This window comes from Coturnix japonica, chromosome 21 (assembly GCF_001577835.2).
Source record: "Coturnix japonica isolate 7356 chromosome 21, Coturnix japonica 2.1, whole genome shotgun sequence".
Taxonomy (NCBI): domain Eukaryota; kingdom Metazoa; phylum Chordata; class Aves; order Galliformes; family Phasianidae; genus Coturnix; species Coturnix japonica.
Genome location: NC_029536.1, coordinates 2,943,929 through 2,969,355, shown reverse-complemented (window position 1 = coordinate 2,969,355; position 25,427 = coordinate 2,943,929). Strand labels below are relative to the sequence as shown.

The 25,427-nt window shown below is 46.2% G+C and overlaps 2 protein-coding genes across 6 annotated transcripts in view; one reads left to right on the top strand and one right to left on the bottom strand.

The window, feature by feature from the left end:
- The window catches only part of CLSTN1 (calsyntenin 1), a 31,378-nt gene extending 28,657 nt beyond the window's left edge, over positions 1-2,721 (top strand). For 4 of the 5 annotated variants that reach the window (XM_015882648.2, XM_015882647.2, XM_015882646.2 and 1 more), the window contains one exon: positions 90-407. In XM_015882648.2, coding sequence (XP_015738134.1) covers positions 90-284 — 195 coding nt within the window. In that variant the 3' untranslated portion in view covers positions 285-407. Of the gene's footprint in view, positions 1-89 lie in introns of all 5 variants that reach the window. The other variant, XM_015882645.2, reaches the window with a different exon arrangement.
- PIK3CD (phosphatidylinositol-4,5-bisphosphate 3-kinase catalytic subunit delta) lies at positions 1,760-24,993 on the bottom strand. The gene is given in 24 exon segments (XM_015882644.2): positions 1,760-5,498; positions 5,764-5,896; positions 6,181-6,326; positions 7,324-7,447; positions 7,865-8,032; positions 8,564-8,642; positions 9,068-9,177; positions 9,423-9,601; positions 10,459-10,558; positions 10,816-10,959; positions 11,123-11,244; positions 11,622-11,789; positions 11,980-12,039; positions 12,914-13,044; positions 13,442-13,538; positions 16,310-16,531; positions 16,886-16,975; positions 17,276-17,325; positions 17,328-17,424; positions 17,735-17,914; positions 18,553-18,782; positions 19,044-19,272; positions 20,474-20,637; positions 24,908-24,993. Coding segments are annotated over 23 exon segments (3,138 nt in total). The 5' UTR covers positions 20,615-20,637; positions 24,908-24,993; the 3' UTR covers positions 1,760-5,360.
- Positions 24,994-25,427: the final 434 nt, after the last annotated feature.

Below are 25,427 nucleotides of genomic sequence, written 5' to 3'. Positions count from 1 at the left end.
TCTCAATAAGAGTACCTTGTGCTCAAATTGACAAGAATTAAAGGAATTATGGCCAGAATGGTATCAGCAGCTGATTTCTGTCTTAACAGACTTACGAGGATCAGCACAGCAGTGAAGAAGAGGAGGAGGAAGAGGAAGAGGAAAGCGAAGATGGAGAAGAGGATGACATCACTAGTGCAGAGTCTGAAAGCAGTGAGGAAGAGGAAGGCGAGCAGGAGGAGGACCAACAGAATGTTAATAGACAGCAACAGCTGGAATGGGATGACTCTACCCTCAGTTATTGATTCTAGCTGTTCCCTTTGTCTTTGTTTCTGCTCTAGAAGACTCCACTGTAATACACTCCATTGTTCCCAAGGATTCATGGTGTTTAAAAAAAAAAAATCATTCTGGCCAGTAGATTCAACCAACACACCCCAGTGTTTGTGTTCTGTCAGCTTGTTCTGGTGCTGTTTCTAGAGTTGTAGTTAGCACCTCTTTTCCCTCAGCCATGCCTCAGTGACTGGATTTTTTTACACTATGTGAGGAACCACCTTGCACTTTTTCGTCATGTCATCTCAGCTGAGTGACTGCAGATCTGTAGCCATTGCACATGAATTTCTGAACTTCTTTTTTTTGCTCTGTGAAACAATTCCAGCTTTGTTCCTTTTTGTCCTTCTGAAAGATGCAAAGATTTGCTTGTTGACAAAGGGTAAAGCTGCTCATTTCAGCCTGTTGATTTCTTTTAATTTTTTTCCCAAGTTAGTGCATGTGTAAAGTGGCAGAATGAGGTTAATATGTAGAAGATTAACAGACTTTTTAATATTTTGTAAATATATCGGAATTATGTAATTATGTCATTTGTGGTAGTGAAAACAGGGATTGGGGTTTAAAACATGCTAAAGTACAAAAAAAATCATGAAGCATGAAATAATACAAGTCTCATACTGCTGCAGCAGGAGCACGGGCACAGTTATCTAGTGTAGATGTGTCAGTAATGCAGTGTCCTTGGCCTTGACTGCCGTGTTCACTCATGCCCCGCTCTGGTTTTTCTTTTTTTATTTGGTCTCCAATTTCCTTTATATTGCAGAGGGAACAGACAAGCTTGTGAGAAACTGTAAAGGCTTTTAGGAACTTCTGCAGAGGTTCGACTGCCCTGCCTAACAGTTTGTTGGCTCGTTTTCTTGTTGTTTTGTCATTTATTTTTTAAATTTTCCAGTGAAGTTTTAGCAGAAGCACTGTTTTAAGTTATTGGGAGAAGAACACTACGTGGATGGTGGGCAGATCAGGCTGTGGTGTGCTGCCACAGCACCTGCTTACAGCGAGGCCGCCTGTGGTGCAGCGATGGGTCTGTTGGAGTTGCTGGTAGGGTGTATTTTGTTTAGTTGGTTGGTTGTCCCAATGGTAACTGAAGCTGGAAAGCCTGCGACCTGTGTACCTGCACCCCTGGGCTACCAGTCTACATAGATGGGTATTGAGGTTTTTTTTTAACTGTTCAGTTTTTCTCATTTGGGAATGGGAGGATTTGGGGCATAGCTGATACCATTCTATTAATGCACTCCTGCTCATTCCCTGTAGCTCCTTGTACAGTAACTTGGACTGTTGGTGTATTAAGCCTTTGTTTACATTTAGTAATTGTGTTTTCCTGCTGGTGAAACTATAGAATAAATTATCCAACCAGAAAACCTTGGGAATCACATTAATACTATTCCAAGTCATGGCTGATTTTGGTTGTTTCCAATGAAAGTTTGAACTTGGAATTGCAAAGGACTTTTTTAAAAAGAAATGACTGAAAGGTACGAAAAGTAAGTTATGACCCCACAGCAGAGAGCGCTCGTTGTCTGTAAGGCAGGACTTGTCCGTTTAACTTTATTTGTCCTATGCAGAGCCTGGAGTAATGAATACCTGCTTACTTGATTTGTTTTTTTTTATGTTTGGAAGTGGATTAAAGAGTAACTTGTTTTGCTTGTAACAGGAAAATAGGACTCCGTTCACTCCTCAGCACGGTAAGCAAAGTTCCATTCTTTATTTTGTATGTGATCTGCCCATGTTCCAGGTGCACACAGCCCAACTCACAGCAGGCTCAGTAGTGGCCAGCAGTACCAGCAGGGAAATGCTGCACTGGATAAGCCTGCTAGAGGAGCAAACCAAGTGGTGGGAAAGGAATGGGAGGAGAAGGGTCATAACTCAAAAAGGTAAAGGTTGGTCTGGATGTTTATAGTTTTGATTTTCAGAACAGATCTCTTCTCTAGCACGCATCTCGCCTCCTGATGTATGTAATGGGATCTAATGGTGGGTTTTACCTGGGGGTAACAGACTTGACTCTGTGGAGTGCCTTTTACAATACTAGATGGACCTGGAAGCAGGAGGGAGAACCCACCCAACGAGCTTACTGTTTTTTGTGTTGGTTTTTTTTAATGTAAAATTTTAGATTTCTAAAATGGGGAAATGGTTTTGACTACTTATGTGGTAATATAACTGCTAGTTTTAAGTTAACTGGGAAACTTTTAACTTATGTCTGACAGTTGTCTTGTGTTAATGTGTAGAAGACTTATCCTTCCATATACTGTCACTGTAGCTGCTGTATTTTAGACTAAAGCTGATCATGAGTTAATGGTAATACTGAGAGGTTGTGAACGTCCTGATGCAGTTAGTAGCCACTGTGGGTATAACTCTTCAGATGCATATATTGGTAAAGGGTCAGTTTGGAAAGTCTATAAGCTACAATAAATTTCTGGTTCTAAAGGTTGCTTGTATTTATTTCTTCCTGAATGGAATAGGATTGAATCACATCACCCTAACTGTGTATTTGTTGGACTAGAAGTAGAGTTTGGTTTTATTATTGCTGACCTCTATCACATGGAAGAGCACTTGGGCATCCATTGGTGTGCAATTTAATCCTCTTTTATTTATTTACAAAACACGTACCTGGAGCAACTGAGAAGTGAAACATGTAAACACGATCTTGTTACAGAACCACGGCTTGGCTTAAAAAAATACTTTTCTTTTTCAAAGGCAACAGAATAAGAACAATCAGTTTATACAGAGTTAAAATCACAAAAAAAACCATCTCTGAATAAATAGAAGGGAGGATCACGGAGCCTATTTATAAAGCAGAAGATACTTATTTACAGTGAAACATAAGACCTTTGAAAATGATTTAAGTTTTCATCTTCGGTGCAGTTCAACTTGCTGGGAAGCATCAGGTGAGCTGTTGTGTAAAGCTGGAGCCAGCAGCTCTTTGCTGCCCAGTGCAGCCATTCAAGATGCTGTCCCAGGGGTGTACAAGGGAGGAAATCCACTCAATGACTCATCAACATTTTTACTGCTTGGAGGGAAGTCAGCTTTGTTGATGGCGTAACCGAGCTGTAAAACTGTGCTGAATTGAGACACCTTTGGAATGGCTCAGCTCTAGCAGTTGATGCTGATACAGCTTTGTTTTATTGCACTTTTACAATGGAAGGACAGATGACAGGAGCCACTGCTGCTTTGTACTTCTGTAAGCAGGAAGGAACCGCTGTGAGCCTGTGATCAAAGTACCTGAGCGCACCCAGGGAACCTGCAAGGTAAGACTGCCTTGCTGCAGTATGACACGGGATCCAGGCTTCCCTGCTTACAGCAGTGTAAGATAACTGTGTTTATGTTTATGGTTTTGTAGCATGTTTTTTCCTCCCATGAGATTACTGTGGTTGCGCTGCCTCTCAGTTTGCTTGTGGCCTAATATTCCTGCACACTGTCTGCACCGTGAGTTAACTTAATAAGGAAACAGCAATGATGATAGCACCTCTTGAGGAATGTGATGATGTGAAGAACACAGGGAATGGAAGGGAAGCACAGCAGGGAACTGCTAAAGGAAGCAGATACTAAACAGACTACTTATCTTCCAGCATGACCCGTAGGCTGCAGCCTGTTTGATGCACCTCAGTTTGCTCATGGGAGGCAATGAGGGACAGCAGTGGCTCCTGTTCATCTGTCCCTGTGCAACACCAGTGCTCAGAACTGCCCACCAGGTGAGGACATTGGCTGGAGACAAAAACATGACACAGGAGAAGAAATACATTAATGGCACCTTGTGGGAGAGGGGACAGATTCTCCTTGGTAAAGAGACAGAGGCAGCTGTGACAACAGGAGAAGGATGGAGCAGTTTGTCCAGTGTAGGTACCAGCACAGATGACTGCACCTTGCTCTGTGGCTGAACTCCCCACTCACAGTCTTTGCACCCAGCTGTAATAACAAACAGGGCTGTGTACCTTAGCTGAGAGCATATGGCTGAAGAGAGCAGGGAACAAACTTCAGATGAACTGAGATGCAATTTTTCAGTACTAAACCCACTCATCTGGCACGCATCTATCTTTAAACAGGCAAGTAGACTGGCCAAATAACTTTACTTAAGCACCGAGTGGTACCATCTATCCCATCTGACACTGGGTTACAGTGTTGTATCCCAGTAAGTACATAAGTGCAGGCCAGTGCCCTCCATCTATGCATCAGAGGGAAACCAGGTGGCCAACCAGCTGTAACACCCCACCAGGAGGTACGAACAGCACCCAATGGTATGTTGGCACAATGCAATTTTAATGTTTTCAGGCTTAAAAACAGAACAAATGCAGAAACCAAGAAACTGGCTGGGTTTAACCTAAGGTCTGCTTTAAGGAAGCAAACAAATGTACCTAACTCAACTTAGGCCAACCCAAGCACCTCATCTTGAGGCATGAGATTTTAGGCAGCATTTCAAAGCTCTCTGGTCTCTGCAACAGAGACAGTGATGTGATGGTATGGATTTATTTTTTTTTTTTTTCAATTCTATCACAATGCAGAATAAAAAGGTTGTACAAGTTGGTTTCAGAGGAGATTTAGGCTGACCTACCTTGATATACACTGAAAATGGGTAGGACTGATCACGTAGTGAGTTAAAGCCTGAGCTGTAATGGTAGAGGCCTACAACAGCCGTGCTATAAGAGCTACAGCAGAGTATCTGTTCAGTGTTTAGCTGAATTGTCAAGAAAATAAAAATAGACATATTAGCACACTTACTGACTTAAAGTGTATTCAAACTGCCTGAACTCTTCCATTAGAAGATGTATTTGAAACTTAACAAGTTGTTAAGGATACGGCGCAACTACCTACCTTTCACTGCTGGCAGTAATTTGATTGCCTTGTGCCTCTCCCTTGTCACACACAGATCTAGTGCAGGCATGAATTGGGTGCTGATGGCAGTCCAACACCTCTCAGTGATGCAGAAAGGTGCGATCTCTGGGACCACAGGTGAGGGATCTGAACACGGCAACATTCATCAGTCTTATAAAACCAGTCTACAATGGTTGGATTCAGTGCAAGTGGTTGTACATTCTCTTGGATCAAGTGTGCAGGCTGACTCCATGTCTCTACTGTCTGTTATCTTTGGATACGTTATGTGCCAGCCAGTTCACTTTGGTTTTCCAGCTCTCTCGGAGGGCTTCATTAAACTTGAGTCTGAAGTGTTTTAGTGCCTCTTCATCTGTTTTACCAAGAGCGAGGGAATCCTGAAGGTAAGAGGCAGAATTCAGCATAGCCTCACTCAAAGTACAGCTGAGCCATCAACTGCTGAACTACCCAAATATTTACTTGTTAAGAAATTAAGTATTGAAAAATGCCCTAAATAGGAGACAAATAGCCATTAATTGTTTTAAACAGTTATCAGAGTCGCACACCATGGACATTTACTCATTTTTTGCTGTTCGGGTGCTTCAAAGAATCTTCCACCCTGATCTACACAAAGTTTCCAGCCAAAAGCTCTGCTCTTCTTACCTTCAGGTACTGAATGTCCTTAGAGCAGCTGAGCTCTGGCAGGCCAGCAGCTTTCATCAGTGCAAAGAGGTGCAGGAAGAGAGGACCGTGGCGCCTCAGGATCATGTAGGCTTTTTCACAATAACCCCTGAATCTGTTCAGAAAGGAAGATGAGGCACCAGTCCCTTGTGAAAGCCCTCTGTACCCCAAACAATGAGCATCACAAGGCAACAGTGTGCAGAATTATGTTTGCTACCACATCCTAAATGCTTCCAAAATGAGTAATGAGAACCTTACGTTCATTTTATACTAACTTCTGTATTCCAGAATGGTTGTTATTCTGCTCTGTACATAGCTCTAATGGTGGAAATAGTGGAAGTAACTTCAGAGAATTCACACCTTGAAAAGCTTACACCAAATTAAACTGCCAACACTTACCTTTCAAACTTCTCACTGTTGTTGGTTTTTCCTTGCTGGATGACGTGCACAAAATCATAGGTTAAGATGAAAGGAACTCGTTCTCTATTAATACCAAATTTGGTCTTGAAGTTCCCCAAAAAGTGACCAAAATCAATATGGAACAGCTGGAAATAAGGAAGAAAAAATTGTTTAATTGTGTTATTAGAGGTACCTGCCTCTACAGGACTTGGGATAGCTGAACAAAACGTTTTAGTTCTTTTTAATGCTGTCTTATCCCAGCAGTGCAGTCTGCAGTCCTGGACTCCATGTGAAAATAAGGTCTGTTTTGAAGCTGCAACCAAACATTACTTCTGCAGGTATGGCTTCCCCCAGAAAACAAACAAAAACTATAAAGCAAGTGAAGCATTCTCATCACCAGTGCCATGATGGGAAGGAAGGGCACAGCACAATCATGTACCGTTTGCAGAGCTGCTGTTAAAATATGTATACAAACCCCAAGCCTGCATAAAGCAGAGCATCAGCTCCCCCATGTGGACAAATAGCTGAGCAGCCCTGCATTGAAGAAAGCTGTGTAAGCTTCTTCTTCAGCGCTGTTTTTCACATTGCCAGAAGAGGAAATCCTCGATAAGGGCTGCTGCCAATCATTGCCCAGGAGGGGAGGTCACTGTCTGGTTAGGGAATGACACAATAGCTCTGCATTTCTTGTAGTGTCAGTGTGAAATTAAAACCATATTGATCACATGCAACCAAAGTCTTAAGAAAGCTATAAAAATCTTGGACAAATAACTGAGGCTCTTAGTGAACAACTACCAGCAGTCTGTAGTTCTGCTGAAACCAAGTAAGTCATCAGCCTGCTGAGTATACACAGCTCAGGTTGTATCTGCAAATGATTTTCAGTCTGGGGCTGCAATTTCAAATAACAGCAGCCAAATAAGAGATTACTGTGACGGCTGGTTGCAGTGACACCTGCTTAGAGAACATTCAAATTCTGAAGCTGTATTTACCCTCTCTGTGATGGAAGCTATTGAGAATATTTGTCCAGTCCGCCTCTGTTGGAAGCTGCACCCCTTGGCAGTAGAGCTGCACTGGGATGTTTCCATCCATTGCTAAGCAGCTTTCATTCACCTATTCCAGTACTTGAGCAGCAGTGAAGCCCCATACCTGCCCAGTTTCCCGGATCATGATGTTGTCACTGTGCCGGTCACCGATCCCCAGCACATAGGTTGCCACACAGTAGCCAGCACAGGAAAGAGTGAACTCCTCTATAGCTTGTTCTAAAGCATCACTAAGGAGGAAAAGATGAAAAGGGAATTTTACTTTGAAGACCAGTAGTTCACAGCTGGAAAGGCTGGTTTTAAAGCTTCTCCCCCACCCCGCAGACCTGCAGAAGGTCAGAATTACATGCCTGAATTACTTTCTGTAGCACTTTCCAGTCAGTGCAGCCATCCGTGCTACACAAGGAGCAGCTGGAGTAAAAACTATCCATAATTGGAGAGGTCAGGGTAATAATTCTGTCCCCAATCTCAACTGAACTAGTCCATATTAACTCAGATCCTCTCTGCTGGTTGCAGAGCTGCCAGGGATCTCACAGGGCAGGCTGGAAACACACATAACTGAAGGATAACATTGAGGAAAGCAGAAGCAGCTTGTCTCTCACTGGAAGGAAGCAGAGCAGCACTGAGTAAAAGCTAAGCCCACATACCCTGGGTTCTTGGATTTCAACCAGTTTAGCAGTGCGTCCTTGTTGAAGGCTGCGGTGGCGGCCATGTTGCTCTTGTTCAGCTGGATGTTAGCGATGGTATCAGAATGCATGACTACTTCTATCAGCCCAGTCTTGTCTCCTGTGGAGAGGCAGCCATAAGGAGTCATCCTGCAGAGACGAAAGAAACCCTTCTGCTGAAACCTCGCCTGCAATTGGGACATCTTGATTTTCCAGCTTTCCCTTATCTGCCATATCAAGAGCAAATTGGTAGAGAAAAACTGTCCTTTGACCTAAGCTTCAAATTGGAACCAAGCAAAATCCTGCAGTTCTTCAGTGTGTTGAGCCAGCAGATGGAACTGCATCACTGAGCACCCAACCACCTTCACCTCCTGTGCTTCAGAAGGGCAAAGGCAGCTGGGATGGAGGATCTTCCTTCTGGCAGCTTGTCTAAGCCAACTACCAAGCACTGATTTATTCTTCTGTCTTAAACTTCTCCCTCATAGTGCATTTAGTAGGGAATTCCCAGTGTCCCAGCTCTTCCTCCCCCCTTCTCACTACATTTCTACTCCTCAGCACCTTCAAACCTGACCATCTCACAATACTGACAGACCTGACAGAGACAAAAGCAGCTTGCAAGCAAAACAGTTGTACCCACATGACCGATCATTGCAGCCAGACATCTGTAAGCACATTACTCACCTCAGGTCCAGGCCCTCCTGCTTCCACAGGACATCCATCAGCTGGATCATCTGCAGAGTCAGCATGTCCTGACGAAGATCTACGCAGCATTACAAAGGAAGAAAGGTTCATTAATACCTCCCTATTTTCTCCTCCTGTTCTTTTGCAGGCTAAACTTGTTCTGCTCATGCAGCAGGATGCCAGAAGGGCCTTTGCCACCTCTGTCTTGCAAGCAAGGAATGTCTTCACAGTCGAATAATGTAGTACCAGTAAAGCTACTGCTATTCCTGAGTTGATCTATCTAATGGAGATAAACACTGCTTCACTTTGCCACCGCTCTGACCAAGTTTCTGAGCAAGTGAAACACAGACCAGAATTTACTGCACCTCCAGCCTGTCAAAAACCTCCAACACTCTGACAGTGTTTGTTGACACCACGTCTTAATGGTCCATCTTAGGCCCATTCACCACCATAAGCACCTGAGACCATAATGCCCAGAAAGCACATCCTTAAAGAAAGACTCACCATCTCCATTCTTGAAAATGATACCCACTCCACCTCCACCTGTCTCTTCATTATTAAAAACAATCCATAAGGGTTTCATTTTGGAATCCATAAACGTGCACTGATCCACACTAAAGGAAACAAAAATACTATCAGTGTTTCTACCTATTAGAAATCTTTGCATCTAAGCTGAAGTTTCAACAGCATCCAGAATTGCTAACAGACAGAGACAGCATGAAAATGGAAAGTCTAAGAGCTGAGAACCAACTGCTGTGAAGAAAGAGGGCCTCAGTGTAACCAGAAACCTGGCTCCACTGCTGAGCAAAACCTGCAGCACAGGAGGAGGATGAGATGTAGCTGTATTTATATGACTTACCAAACTTCAGTGAGGATAATACTGGGGTTCAGAGGGGACTGGAGGTGGGAAAGTGCTTCGAGGTAAGTTTCCTGCTTCATGCACACATGCATCATCTCCTTGGCTTGAGGCTTGGTGGCCTTCGGAGAACTCAATTTAACAAACTCATTCAGAGCTTTCATCTTGCTGAGTGCTTCTCCCTGCAAAGAAATGGATGAATAGAGTAGGGTTAATAGATAGGAAATGCCCGAAGAAAGTGCAAGAATTAGAAAAGTCCACTGTGAAATGCAGCAATTGCCTTCATCTCTTATTTGCTCCTCAGCGTGTGGCAGATTCACGAATTGCAACAGAACAAATTGAAACTTTCTGCCTTAGAGAAGTTCCTAATCAATTATGGGTATTTTGCTGAGCACAAATGCATTGCAAGGTAATGACTACAGTCCTAAAGACCGGGAATAATGAACAGTGTCAAGCACCAGAGGAAGATGTGAGGTGCACTGGCTACAAGCATAAGGATGAGTTCCATAGCCCCTGCCCCATAGCACTGCTGGGCAGTTCTGGTTATCCAAAAGCACCGCTCCATCCTGACAAGAGACACAGCATTAGTTTGTGGGCACATCTCAGCTCTGACTTCACGTATGCCCCATGTCTGAAGCAGCTACTGTGATCCTGGCAAATAAACTTTAGAGTCAGTAATGAACAGGATTACCTCCACATGGCAACTGAAGGAAAGAATGCACTGCTCCAAACCAGGCAGTGAATTTTAATGACACTCTACTAAATGGCAATTCATTCCACTCATCTATAAAAGCAGCCTGAGCAATTCAAGCCATCCTGGCCACATCTTGCAGTCTGGGACATGTGGGGGTGAGTAAGAGATGAGCAAAGTCACACGTGATGAGGAACTCCAGGCTCTTTAATAGAATATGCCAAAAACAATATAGCGGCTGCAAGGCTCCTTCTGTATCACTGACAACATTAAATTGGAAAATCTAAGAGCTGAGAACCAGCTCCAAGCAACAGGGATGACAACCTTATAGCTAAAAGCAATTCTTACCTGTTTCATCAAAACCTTCATATGGTGGGTGCTGCCTCTGCAATACGCTTCCAGGATCAAGCCAAACCTCAAGGCAACTGCAGGGACGTGCATTTCTGACCTAGAGGAAGGAGGGAGGTTAAAGCAAACCTGACTAACACAGCAAGTGCCAGCACAAAGTGTGTATGTGTGCAGTGGGGTTGTAGGAGATGTCAGATGCTGTTTAGATTCTATGCAGTAGAGAGAATAAATAGATAAATACCCTGGTATCCACGTGTGCCGACATGCTGTCTATCTCATTTCACAGTGCAATGGGGAATCCAGTATACCCTGGACTCACATGATTATTAAGCAACAGCCCAAAACATCTGCTCTTACCTGAGGTGCCAGAACAGGAAGTGGCCGATCTTACGGTTGGATAGTGCCCTGTCCAGCAGGAACTTGGTTAATTCACAGTCTAAGTAGGATTCATACTTGAGCACCTGGACAAGCTGCAGCAGATACTGGAACAATTCATGATCTCTGTGGACAGAAAGGAAGAATAAAAGATAACCTTATCTGTACTGTAATGAGTGTGCTTACATGACAGCACAGGAAAGGCTGCCAGCCTCATTCATGGTCCTCCTCCACAGCCCTGAGCACACACAGAAAGGGGCTCTGCCAGTCCCTCATGGTGAACACTTACGTCAGTTTCTTTAAGGAGTTGATAGCAAAGGAGCCAACATAACGATCAGGGAAGCTAAAATCCAACAGCTCCAAGGCATTCAGGACAGGCAGCTCTGGCCAGGTCTGAAGCAGGGAAATCATCTGTAATAAAGAAAAAAAGTAAAAATTATTGCTGGAAGAACAGATCCTTTGTGAGGTGGGAATCCATCCCAGTCACTACAGATGCCTCAGAGTCGGTTTGCAGACATCACATCGAATACCAGCCTCTGGAAGAAGCACTGCTCTGTAGCATAATAGTGTAGACTGGAAGGGGACCTTTAGAGGTTCCTGTTAAAGCTTTGGCAGTGAGAATGGATGGACGCTGCCCCTAACAGATAAGATCTCTGTGCAGAAGATTTGTTGACCACCTGCAGTAGGTTGTGGCTGGTTTCTCGCCATCTAATTCAGATCCTATTTCTGGCTGTGAAATCAAACAATTCATCAAAGATGCGCCCTGCTGCCAACTCCAGCATCCTCACCTGGGCCACATCTTCATGCTTGTTCCATTTGGTGATGGTAAGAAGCTTTGCCAAAGCTTGTGGATATTGGTCACGGATATCGTATCTCATCTTCCACACCAGATCTTTCTCATGCTCATAGAGCTCAGTGTGGCTCCTCCGCTCCAGTATTTCCTTCAGTTGCAGCTTCTGCTCGTGGGAATCACAGCAAAGAGCATACAGAGGGCTCAGCCTCAACCCAAAGGGCTTGTTCAGCCCAGAGAGATGCAGTAACAGTGGGGTAGAGTGAAAAATGCTGGTTGGGGGTAAGATGGAGATACGACTTGAATCTAAGAAGGGAGGCCTGCACACAGCAGAAAAGCTGATGCCAGAGACTCACCTCCTCTGGATCTTCTGGTGCAGAGCGGGGTAGTTCTCCATTCCTCCCCAACTCCAGCAGCTGGAACACAAACACAGAGTCTAAGAAAGGCTCATTTCCTCTGCACCTCCAGCCTGCTGTCATTTCACACATTTATGCTGCATTAGAGACTTGCCACCTCCAAAGAAGGGAATCGCCCCACTCACAGCCCTGATGTAGGAAGTTTACTCAGTGGGACCCTCTGCTCAGAAGTGAAACCCAGCTTCACATGATGCCCCTTTCCCCAGCAGTGACGAGAATCAAGTGATGAGTCCTTCCTCCCAAGAAAATCACATCTACACATCCACATGGTCCATGCACGGAGCGCTGGCCCACTAAACTCCATGTTAACAGGAACCACTCTAGGTTCCTACAATGGCGTGTGCTTTCCAAACAGCCAGTGCTGCCCAAGGAACCTTGCATGCTAGCAATCTGTTAGAGCTGCTGAGCCAGAACACGCATCACGAATGAGTCCCTGGCAGAGGGATCTCCTTCCTTTCCTGCAACAGGCACATTTCTTCCTCCACTTTAAAAGTGTGGCCAGCTGTAGTGACAGATGGAAAACTCTCATACCACACAGCATATTACCATTCTGTGCTGAAAGGCAGGGAGCTCTTTCACTCATTTTCCCCTTATTCTTCTTCCATTCTATAGAGCCCAGCGCTGCCTGCATTTCAAGGCAACTCAATTAAATCCATTTGCAGCAAGTGCCCATGGATGAGAGCAGTCTTACCTTAGGAATTCAGAGCGTGCAAAGCTATTCACTCAAAGATCCGTTACAAGTTAACAGAAAAGGTCATTTTTCCTACTTTCTATCAATTAATCAAGTTTGTTTGTATCTGGTCTCTGCAGACAGCTGCCCAAGTGTGTGCTCCTGCACTAAAAAGCCTCTCAAGAAAACATCTGTGTTCCCTACCTGCTCAAATGATGGATAATACACAGGATGCGATGCAGCATTGGGGAAGCAGATGACCAAGGCTGCTGCACTTTCTGTGTTGGGGTTGCATTGCACCGTGCCCATGGGGTTCAGAAGTTCACCCTTCTCATCTGAAAAGCAAAGTACATCAGTCCATAAACCCGAATATTCTGAAGCTTTGGTCCAGAAAGCAGAGCACAGGAACTGCCTCCAGCTGTCACTGGTCACTGCCTGGCCCTGAGCAGCTCACTTCATTTTCCCAACCTCTGAGCACTGAAGTATACGTGGCATCCTTAGGACATGAGCAGCCTCTTAAGTCATATGTGCAATGCCAGGTAAAACAAGGCCATCACTTTGGCATCACTATAATACGGAGCTGTAAGGGTACTGGAACTGCTAGCACAGAGTTAATGCAGCACCAGTATGTTACTCCTGCAACCTATTGGACAGCAATGGAGAACACAGGGCAGATCCCATCTCTGTGGCAGGAGCTAGAGACAGAAACAGCAGCATTAGCTCCTGACATACCTGGGAAGGAAGACCACATATGCAAGCAGCACTCCCCTGTTTTCAGCTGGTCCTTATAATCAAAGAGCATGACATTCACCCAGGCAATGGGGCAGTCCTGGAAAGCAAAGGAAAAAGCTTATGTGAGTGCTGTATTTGCAAAACTGAGGGAAGGAAAGAGCAGAAAAAGAATATGGGATATCCCTATGCAAAGCAAATCCCCCACAGCAGCCAGGACTAAAAAGTTTTATTATCTCCTTACTTTCCTCCAAGTCTGCAAATTGCAGAGTGCATCTGATAAAGGGAAGGAAAACTGTTGTCTCCTTTGTGCAATAATGAACACTACCTACCTACAGATAACAAACTTTATGCTGCCAGACCCAACCCAACCCTTTCACCCTCCTCCCAACAACAAGAAACAAAACACCACCACCCCACCAAACTAAACAAACAAAAATACCAACACCCAGAAGCCCAAGCCCAACTCAGTCACACAAACCAGTCTCATGTGGGAGGTGCAGGACTCCAGCAAGTAAAGTGACTGGGACATGGCCAAGAAAGAGAAACCAACTCCCTGCCACCAGAGCAAACAGACGCATCCACAAGTGACCTAAGATTTCCTGTGCTCAGGTTCCCCAAATGGAACAGTTTACTTCATGTAACAGCTTAGCAAAACCAGCCCTTTCACTTGGCTGCTCAGAAAACAAGGCTTGAGTGTAAACCAGCACAGAGACTGACTTGCAAAGACCAAATTGTAGTGAGACACACACAAACTGGGTAACATTTGAAGGTATTTACATGGAGGCATCTTGTTCCACCCAGATATTCCAGAGAATACATCAGGCTCCCCCACAAGATGCACCAAACTCAGTGGAGTGAGTTGTGTCAGCAGTTTTCCTTAATGAAACAAAATGAATCACTTCCAAGCGGCCTCTCACAAACCTCTGGTGTTGATTTGATTAGACTAAATCATCTTCTGCAAAATCCTATTTGAGACATCAGCTTTCAGATCTCGGGGAAAAGCCAAACACGACACCACCAGCAGTAACCTTGTCTAACAGACTGTGTGACATCAAACCACAGCACAGAGCCTGCCAAAAAAGCAAGGCGAGATTTTTGGTGGATAAAGTCCAGCAAAGAAACGATTCAGCATCGTAAGGACAGAAATATCTCCTGCATGACCTACAGAAACACTGAAAGCCAACCAGTGACATTAAAGCTCTGACTCATCCCAGCCAGTCTGCAGGCTCGCCTGTTTTTGTGATAATAAATGATTTAGTCCCACCTATCTGCTCTGCACAGTCCACACCGACAAACAACATGCATGTACGTAACCTCTGAGTACTTAAAGCAAAGCAAGCAAAAAGATACTTAATCTAATAAAAATCAGGCTGCACTTTGACTGGAACCTCCCTTTACCAATGGTTCTAAATGAGATCTGGGCACCCTGCTCAGAGCTGCAGCCCAAACGTGTCATCAGCTGCCCTGCCACAAAGCTCAGCTCCAGCAAATACCACGACTCTACAAGAAAAGCTCATCAGAATGCACCACTTTTCCCCAATACAGAACACACACCAACTACTCCTCTTAACAACCCAGCTAACTGAGCTGGTCTTGTTTTATCAATCAGAGCAGCAACATTTCCTTCTGACTGTCTCGAAACTGAGAATTGCTCCTATGTGACCACAAAAATGCAGCTTGTGGATGACTGAGACATTCTGTTCAAGGCAGACCTCCAGCAGGAGCTGCAGTGCTGCTGTTCTTCAGCTGTTTTATAAGAAAGCAAACCAACACACAAAAAGAAAACAATGTCGAGGTGAAAAGGTTGGTCCTGGTCTTAGCCTTCCAGTCTGAAAGAACCTGGAAACTGGTCCATGCAAATAGGACTCATGGGTCACCTGCTGCTCCCCAGATAGTAATGCAGTGTAACACTGAGAGCCTTACTGAGGTCAACACAATGAAGCTCAGCAAACCTGCCAGCCGTGAAGAGGAGCTGCAAGAACAGAGACAATAAAATCTTCCATGATTGCATTTGTCAGTCCCTCATTTCTCTGCACTCTAGAGAAGTTAATATGACTAAATCCTCTGCTTAAAGCATGGCAACTGTGCTAAAATGGCTGCAAAAACACTCATTTACAGAGGGATAGATGCATTTGTTGCTCACAAAGAAAACTCACAAGCAAAAACCTAGAGGTATCATGCTTACTTAAGGTATGACACTGGGAAACCAGCAATTCCAGTCCACTTAGATCTTCTCTCACTGAATTATTTCTATTAACCGGTAAGAAGTTTTGAAATAGAGGCAAAGAAAGCAAGAAATATCACCATCTCTCAGGTTCAGAAGCTCAGCACAAGAGCTTCCAAAGTGCTGTGACACTTTCCATCTGCAGTTTGCAGCACCTGGACAACAGCCTTCAAACCCTACACTTTTCTTGGACCTCACCTAGAGCTCTGCTGCAACCAGTGCTTATGTTGCTCATGTTCTTCCCCATTCTTATCTGTTAATTTGCTCCATGGAGACTTGCATAAAAGACCTTTCTAATAAAAGAGGATGCAGCATAGAGTAAGGCTTTAACCTCGTCTGCAAAACAGGGAAGTTGTGGAACTGCAAAACAGCAAAACTAACAAGTGATTCCTCTTTGCATGCATTCTGATATTGAGTATGTTTCTTAATAGCCTTTCTGAAGAAGAAATTACAGTTAAAACATCCTTCCCTATGGGCAGCCACTCCTCAGCTTCCTGTTCCTGCAGAGGAAGTTACTGGTGATCATTCTGTAAGCTCTTTTATTCACAAAGTCATCTGAAATCAACGGACACTTGGCTCAGAACGGTGTCCTGTGCCCTGCAGTTCTGGCCGGCCCAGCTCAGCCTCACACTGGTTTTACTTACAGCTTTCTTGGACTTCTTCTTGGTGGAACGTGCTTTCTTTGCCTTCTCGATGACAGCGTAGAGTGCAAAGCAGAGCCGTGCCATACGAGGAAGATCACAGATGTTAATATCAAAATCCAGCCTCTGCTTCCACACTGGCTCTGAACACACGTTCACTTCAGAGCTTGACACCGTTTTGCACAGCATCTCATTGCCATGAAAGAGACCTGCCTGCACCACCAGCTGCGGGGAGAAGAAATAAGAGAATACCATGAATCCACAAGGACTCGACCTGTCTGCAAAAACCCGACAAGAAGCAGAATGGAGCAGGGAATCCACTCCTGAAAATAGGATGCCCCTCTCCTGTTTCATTCCTCTAGTCTACCAAGATACTAAGCCCCTTAATACCCAGTTTTACTCCACCTCATTAAGAGTGCTGTAATCTTTTACTTAATGTAAATTTGCAAAAGCACTGCAAAAGGCTTGGGGAATTAATGGTAAGAATACAGGTTTCCTCACCACACACAAACAAGACAGATGCAACTGGGAAAGCAAAAAAGCCAAAACAAAACAAAAACTGAGAACTGCAGTACCTACCTTCATTCTCTCATCTGCATTGACCTTGCTGCCTTGCACCAGCTCGATGTAGAAAGACTGCTCCAAGGACCAGAGAGAACCATAGTTTGGCTAGAAGAAGGAAAGGGTTCTGATTAGAAATTGATGCAAAGGCTTCGCAAGCCAGCATCAGTCCTCATCACATGCTTTCAACACCAACACAAATGAGCACTGCACTGCAGGTGAGCAGTATTCTGACAACTAGAGCAGGTATGGAGGGATCTGGAAAGCTGACTGGAACCCCCAGCCCTTAAACCCAGGAAAATAACCTGCCCCAAGAGAGTGGGGAGAACCAGCTGCCGTTCCAAGACCTATATTAGCACCTCCATTAGCGTATTGGTTAACAGGGACTCAGTCATTGTGCCCCTTTACCTTTTTCTTAGGGAGTGGAGGAGGCTCACTGCCATCTTTGGGGGGTTGGTGATACTGTTGACCTGCTCATCTCTCATAGCAATGATAGTGGATGAGTGTACCATAGTCAGGTGGGGCGTTAAGCCTCGGTGCAGGCAGCTGCGAATGTACTGCAAAGAGAGGAGAGAGTCAGCATGGATGAAACAGAGCCAGGCAGGCATGAGAAGTCAAGCAAATCAGAACTGCTGAAGCAGAAATAGTGACAAGAAATTATGGAAAGGACACAGCAACAACCAAAATTCCATTTTAATGCACTTCTTGTTTTATTAAACCAACATCTCCCGAGTCTCACATTGCCATAGCCAAGAATGTGACCTGCCTTGCACTTGACATTTCATCAGCTGACCCATCAACCACCCTCCCACTAAAATGAGTACAAGGGGGACAGACTCTTTTATCAAAGCAAGACAAAAGGCTCACCTGGAACTGGTACAGGGGGTAGTTCCCATAGAGATATTCGTATTTCCCATTCACCTGCAGTGTGTAGTCCTCTGGGTTCTCCATTGTCTCGTGGCGGAAGACAGTAGCTTGCTTCTTGACAGCATAGCTCATTAATGTGATGGGGAACTCATTTGGGGAGATCTGGAAAGTGAAGCTCTCCTACAACCCCAACAACACAGCATGGACTGTCAAATACCAGCAAAGAGCTGAAATCAGCACAAGCAGCAGCAATAGCTCAGCTGGGAGGTAACAAGATTCCTGTTACTGACAATAAAGGAAAGGATAGGGAGGCCAAATTATCCCCCCCCCCCCACCAGCTCCCTAAGCAAATAAGTAGAGAAGTTTGTCAAACTGGGCAAGAATATATTTCAGCAGTGCAAGCACAGGGCTGGCAAGTAATAACATTAAGTCCAGTATAAACACGAACGCTAGTACGTGCGGCTGGTAGTTACTGAAAACTAAACTAAAATCTTCCTACTGCTGTTCCACCAGCAAGCAGACAGTGGCTGGGGTCATTGTGCTCAAGCTATTTTCCTAGAAGCCCCTGATTCATGCCCAGGCACAACATGCAAAACTCACATTAACCAAAGGCAGCAGGCAAGAACAGGGCCCCATAGGCATCACAGACCAATGCCTGCAAGCAGTCTATGCTGAGCTGGCTTCTGTGCTTCTCTCTGACCCATAAGCAAAAACCTTCTCATCATGTGTGCATACAGCAACTTCAGTCACCAGCCAACTGGTACCCAGGGGAAAACACAAACAGGTTAAACAATGCCACAGAAAAGTTGGTGCTTTACCCCGCCAGACTGAAACTTGACGTTGACAAAAATGTTCTTGACGGGTGTGTGCGAGAGTCCAGTTCCAAGGCCTTTGGCCATGGGCTCAAGCTGCAAGGGAAAGTTGTACTCCATCCAAGCTGCCCAGCTGAGCTGCTGCCGCTTTGCTGCTCTCTCCTCACAGAACTGGCACATTTTGGTGCGGAAATCATTCACCTCTGGATCCTGCACAGAGTCAAACTCGTGCAAACCTGGGTGGAGGTGAAGGGAAAAAAGATGAAATATGCACTGAGACATCACTCTGACAGGAGGAAAAGCTGCACTTCTCCTTGCGTTTCCATACACACTATCCCCTTACTACAAGCAGTATAGAGAAGTCTTGCTTAGTTCATCTACCACATCAGCAAGATTTCATTGCTATGCCATGAGTAACAATGCCATCCAGGACAGTGGCGCACATCATCCAGCAGCCCTGACACGCTGCTGCTGAAACCAGTGATGAGGGAACTGACCTTTCCCAATGAGCAGGCTGATTTGGGAGTTAATAAGCTTCTTGACTCTGTCACCTTCTCGAGCCACAAGCCGCAGTACGGGCAGGAAGGGTTGGATGTCACAAAGGCGTCGCTGCTCATCCTCCAGCTCTTGCTGTTCAGCTGTCTGGTTGATGCAGGTGAAGACGTAGGCCTCGGGATCACTGAGCATATGGTAGAGTGGCTCATACTGAGCGTGCTTCCACACCACCTGGGACAGACCAACAGCACAGTGAAACTACTGCCACTGCCAGAACCTCATCTTCCTCCTCCTGCCATCCCACAGCCTCCTCCACCTTCATACAGCATCCCTGCACCTGCAACCACAGGCTGTATTTTAAGCCAAGTCCAGCAACTCCAACCCCTGCTGAAGATCTGGGTAATAAATCTGGGTAGATTTATTTGCAAGTGCCTTTAACCGACTCACTTTTGTTTTCTGTGCTTGGCATTTGTTTCAGGCACGGCAAATCACTTCACCTCAGTATTTAAGTGACTCCCATGGAATACCTGGCAGTGAGTACCTGCTGACTGAGATCCTTGTTGACATTCCACTCCTTTACTCCCTTCCTAAGCACATGCTGTAGAAGAAGCAGCCCTGCAGCCCATGGGCCTCCAGCTGACCCAGTAAAACACAGGCTTGCAACTTAACAGCTGGAACCAATCAGCTCCACTTGCCTTTTATTTATTTATTTACTTTTTTTGGGCCTGAAAACTGCAGTATGAGAAAACCAGGAATAATCTGGCACCGTGCTTCTGTCCCTTGTGATCTGTGACTCATCTAGGCCAGGTTGCTGCTGCAGAGAAAACCTTTTCCATTCTATTTTCCCTCACTCTCCCCTAACCCCACTTTCAGCCCAGGGAAATAAGAAAGTATCATTTCTTTAACGCGTGGTTTTGCAACAGCATTTCATTCCTCAAATTAAATTCTCTCTGTCACTTCTCAGTTTTCACTGTTTGGTTTCTGTGATGCAAGAGATGGCAGCGCCGGCACCTTGAACAGAGTCCAGCACCTGAACTTGTCTATTTGGAGTGACTCCTCTTCCTTGAATCCTCATAGACAAGAACAGTGCTAATGAAAGATCCAGTGTTGGACTGGCTGAGGGAAGCAGCAATCAAAAATGCAGCCCAAGCCTTGTGCTGCCAGCTCATGTCTGCACTCATCCCATAGTCACTCAAAAACTAATTCACACCTCAGTGCCCAGTGAATAAAGCCCAACACCATTGGCAGCACCATCAGCACCCTGTTGCTGTCAGACTCAGCAGTTAGATGTGCATTTAGTGGGTTGCAGAGGCTTTCCCAAGAAGCTGTCTCAGCAGTGCATTAGACATTAGACCCCACACAGCTCCTCACACACTCCCAAGAACAGACTCTTTGTTGCAGGAAACTGCAGTTGAGTGACCAAGGCTGTTACCTGCTTGATGGCGCCCAAGCTGGCATTGCAGGGCACAGAGAGGTTCAAGTATATGCCTGTTGGCAGCAGAAAATCCACCTGGATGTTTTGGTTTTCCCCCTTGGACCAGAATTCCATAGGGCAGTAAATGCCCGGGGGCATCCTGCTCACTGCTTAGCTTCAACCTGCAAGAAAAGAGAATAAAAACTTCCAGTCCAGAGCCTTTAAGCCACAGGAATACTTTTGTTACAGAGGTGCTGCTGGTTCTGAGTCTGCACACATCATCCTCAAAACTAAACCAAATCGTATCCCACTGCGTAACACACCTCTGTAAGTATAGGAAAAGTGAAATCCAAGGCCAAGGCAACCACAGTAAGTTTGTTAATTCCATCTGCATCCATTCACTTCCCACTTGCAGGTACAAACACGGATAAACACACACACAAATGACTGAAACGAGAGGTGTTCAGCAGAGGCCCTTCGTATGGCTTCTCTCCTAAAGACACAATGTAAAGTCAGAGGAACCCTCAAGCTCCATCCATTTGCCTGCACACAAAATACTATAGCAATATAAAACCCCATTTTATCCAACTCTTTGCTAGTTCTACATTCATCCCTGTGCATTCCCTGAGCAATTCTGACAGTCCCTTATCTTCAGTCTACGAAAGCGAGTACTAGAAGTGCTAACTCCACTGCTTCAAACATGGCTTTGCAGCTGTCAGCTGGTGTCCAGACTTAGACACCAAGCAACACGCTGCCCAAGATTTGGGTCTCCCAAATCATGAAGTACTGCTGGCAGCTTTTTGTGAGCCAGCCCCATGCTTCAGCATGACAAGGAGCCCAGCATCTTATCTGCAGCGCCTGGGAGCACAGCACTTCCCCACCAGCAGTGAGGTAAGGATTCCCAGAAACAAGAGCTATGTTTTATCTGTCCTGCTTCCTCAGCACACATGCTGTATCACACAGAGACCGGATACAGAGACCACAAAACCACCCATGTGCCTTAAAAGGGAGGGAAGTTAAGGGGGGCGGAGGCAAGATCTACAAGCTTGAATAAAGCAAAACAAGCTTGCCCAGTCCTCTGCTCATTAACAACAAAACCAGCAAATGTGTACAATATCTGCTGCCTCAGCCCAATAGTAACAAAAGCAGCAAACTGCCATTGCCCTGCTGACAACCAGAGACAGAAGGCAATAATCACAATAATGGCCAAAGCTGCTTTGTCCTGCTGAGGATTTCTGCCCAATGCAACTTCCCATTAGACATGAAGTACCATGCCCATGGCAGCAGCATTACAAGGCCAAGATCCAGTCACTCAGGGCCTTGTCTTTCCAAAGACATCACACAGATATCTCAGGATGCACAGGGATTTTACCAGCAGAAGATGAGGTGGATGCTCCAAAGGAATGCTGAGTTGCAATGAAACTCAAATCTCTGCAGAGTGTAACAGACACACGTGAAATTACCTGGTTGGTATTGAACAAGCCAGCAGCCAACATAAAACACTTGAACACATCTCATATCAAACATGTATGAAGTACAGCTCTGGTGTTTACAACATATAACTGCTATTGAAAGAGGGGGTAGGGGGGAAGCAACAGGCCATCAGATGCCAAAGGGAGCAGCGTCCCACCAACCTCGGTGAGGCTGCTGCCTTACACAGGCACGGAAGCTGAACGCCTACAAGCAGATGACAGAATTACTAAACCCCGGGACTACAAAAAATACCTTTCAAGTTTATAAGAAATGAGTGGTGCAGAGCTTACAGGTGATGGGTGCAGTGTGGGAGACAGCAGGAAACTGCTTTCATTGCGGGCATCAACTGCAGGGGGAGGAGACCATGGGAAATTCTACGTGCACACACACACACACACACGTGCTGGGCAGGGTTTGAGCATACAATCAACACACGTAGCAGAGCTGAACCAACCCTGTGTTCTCACAGATGCAGTCAATGAACCTTCTGAAGGTGTCTAAGCTCAGGCTTGGTTTTTTGGTGGCGGTCATGGGGTAAAATACTGCAGGCTGTGGGGAAAGGCAACTTATTTGAGCACTGATGGGCAAAAGTAAACTATGAGTTTCCCTTAAAGAACAGACTGGTAAAGCTCCCAGAGCATGTCAGCATGGCCCCGGGGTGTGCAAGTCACAGCTGAGCCCTGCTGGAAACTTTAAGCGTGATGGGAGGTAGGATGGGAGCATTGGGGGGCTGCCTGGCAGAGCCAGCTGGATACCCACATGCAAGTGGCAGTCACCAGATTAATGGGACAGAAAAAACGTGCTGAACCTGCTTAACCTTACCCTAATGTAATCACACCCAGGATGAGGATGCAACCAATAGATGCGCATGGTGTGGGACTGGCCTTAGCAGCCCTGCTTGCTGGTAAGCACTGACAACCTGTCTGTCCATTCATCTGAGAACAAACACACATGGTAAAAGGTGCCAGAAACACCGGCTTGTTTGCAGAGGTGTAAGAGCTGCTGTGCTGCCCCATTCAAGGCAGCAGCTCAGAGTAGGGACAGTGTTGCACCTTCAGTGCAGACTTGAGTTGCAGCACAGCTCTGCCTCTTCCAACACATACACACAAACTGGGACTCAGACCACGATCACAGCAGGAAAAATAAACCAGCAGCCCTTGAGAAGATGAAGAGAAGCATGTGAGCACTCCTCACCACCTGAAGTTAATGCTTTCCTATGCCCAGGGTTCATTTCCTCAAACCATAACCCAGACTGTTATAACTTCTATTTGGTTTACCATAATAAGCCTTCCATCAGTTTTTGCTTTACAGATTGATCCTGCCACACAACTCCATCACTGATCCATGACCTCTCAGTGGTACTTTGCTGTTCCTCCAGTTCCACAGTTGCGCTGTTTTTATGATGCCTTTTATTAGAGCTTTCTGAGCCCCTGATTAATCACCTCAACTCATTACTTTGCATACACAAACATTAGGCTGAATCACATCTATAATGGAATCTGTTCAGGATAAAAGGGCAAGGGATGGAATCATGCACCCCAATGTTTCAGGCCTCTGAGCATCCCCTTCCCACCAAACAAAGCACCATTTACAGAGCACAGTCAGCACCTTCAGTGTACAGGGATGTCAGCAGAGAACAACCTTCCCATAGTGCAGGCTACTCTATCTACACGAAGCATACAGGGAGCAGGCCTCCAATAACTGCTAGATCCAAAGAATCTCTTGGCTTGTGCCCTTCCCTTTCTGAAACAAACACACCCACACTTTGAGCATTTACAATGCTCAGCGCCTGCCTTACACACACACGTGCCCATCAAGCAGGCTCACAAAGAAAAGTAACGGGAAGCAGAATTACACTAATGCAATCCAAACTGGAGTTAACCTTGTTTGTGTGCAGGACCGATGATGAAAGGGGTTGTCAGTAAGGAGAGAGATAGGAAAGCACAATGTATACAGGGTGATAACAACAGGCTGCAGTTCAGCGGGCTCCCAGCTGCACAGCAACTCAGCAAAGAGCAGCAGAGCAATATATCCATCACTCAGGCTCAGCAGGACCTCCAACCCAACCCAAGGAATAGCCAGAGGGAGGGAGAGAGCAGCACTGGTAAAGCAGCTCAAGAGAAACAGAAACACAAAGCCATACCTCGTCTGGAAGGAAAGCAGCACTGCTAGAGAGAGGCAGAGGAATGGGACAGCACCTGAGGGGGCCAGAGCCCTGCTGGAAACTTTAAGCAGCTTTTTAGGCAAGTCAAAGTCAACCGGCTCCGTTTACAGTTGTTGTCTGAGGAAGCATCTAGTGGAAAACAGCGCATTTAGCGGTTAAAGCAAGAGTTCAAAACCCGACAGCTCGTAAAGTTCCATTCCCAACCCCGACGGTCGTTTGATGCGTGACTTTGAACAACCGACTCCTCTGCGTTTCGGTTCTCTCACGTGCACAGGAGGACCTCGCTAAGGATGCTGCAGGGCTGTGCTGTGCTGCAGGGCTGTGCTGCTACCGCCTGCACGGGCACAGTCCGGGGGATGGAGGAAGCCGCGATAACGAGAGCTGCCTGCTGAAATTAGCCTGTTCGCAGCCGACAACACCAGACACCCAGATGCATCTCGCAGACACAAACAAGCCGCATGTTGCTACTGACCCTCGAGAGCCACACATCCAACTCCACACCGCAGGGCTCCCAAGGGAGCAGAGAGACGGCGGGGGGCACGGCACACACAGCGGGTACCGACGGACCGGACCCGGTACCACCACCACCCGAGGTGATGATGGCTGTTAGAGCTCAGCCCGCACAGCCCGAACATACCGCATCCTCCTCAACCAGAACCGCTTTTCCTCGGGATCTGCACGGGATGCCGGGGCGCAGCGCTCCATTCCCCGCGGGGAACGCGGCCAGACGGGGCCAAACATCCCCAGACCGAGGCGCCCGGATGGGGTTAAAGCGACCCCCACACGCCGCCCCATGATCCCCCCATCCCACTCACCTGCTCCGCACGCCGGTGCCCGCCGGGCTCCCGGCCCAGCCCGGCCCCGATGCCGGCGGGCGGTTCCGTCCCGTCCCGCCCCGCCCCGAGCTCAGGCACCGTCTGCAAAGCGCCGCCCGCTCCGCTCCGTCGGGCACCGTCTACAAAAGGCGCAACACGGAGACGCGATGCCCGCAGCCAGAAGGGTTTATTAAGCACATCAGCTCCGCTCTGTGACTCCCTACGCCTTCAGCAGCAGTTCGGTACCCAAAGAGCATCTGCTCATTTGGGAGATGGCACCTGTGCTCGGGCCACTCCAGCCCCACGCGTGTTAACAAGCACTTTTACAAGCCCCCAAATGAGCATTTTGCCTGCAGCCCTACGAGCTTTAGGGACACCGTGAAGGTATAAGCTCAGTTTGTTTTTTTTTTTTCCACGTTATAATCTAAGGGAAGCTCCTTATTCTCATGATCTGACTCATTTGGTTCCCTGAACATCACAAGTTGCCAATGCAGGATAGCTCAGCATCAGTACAGACTGT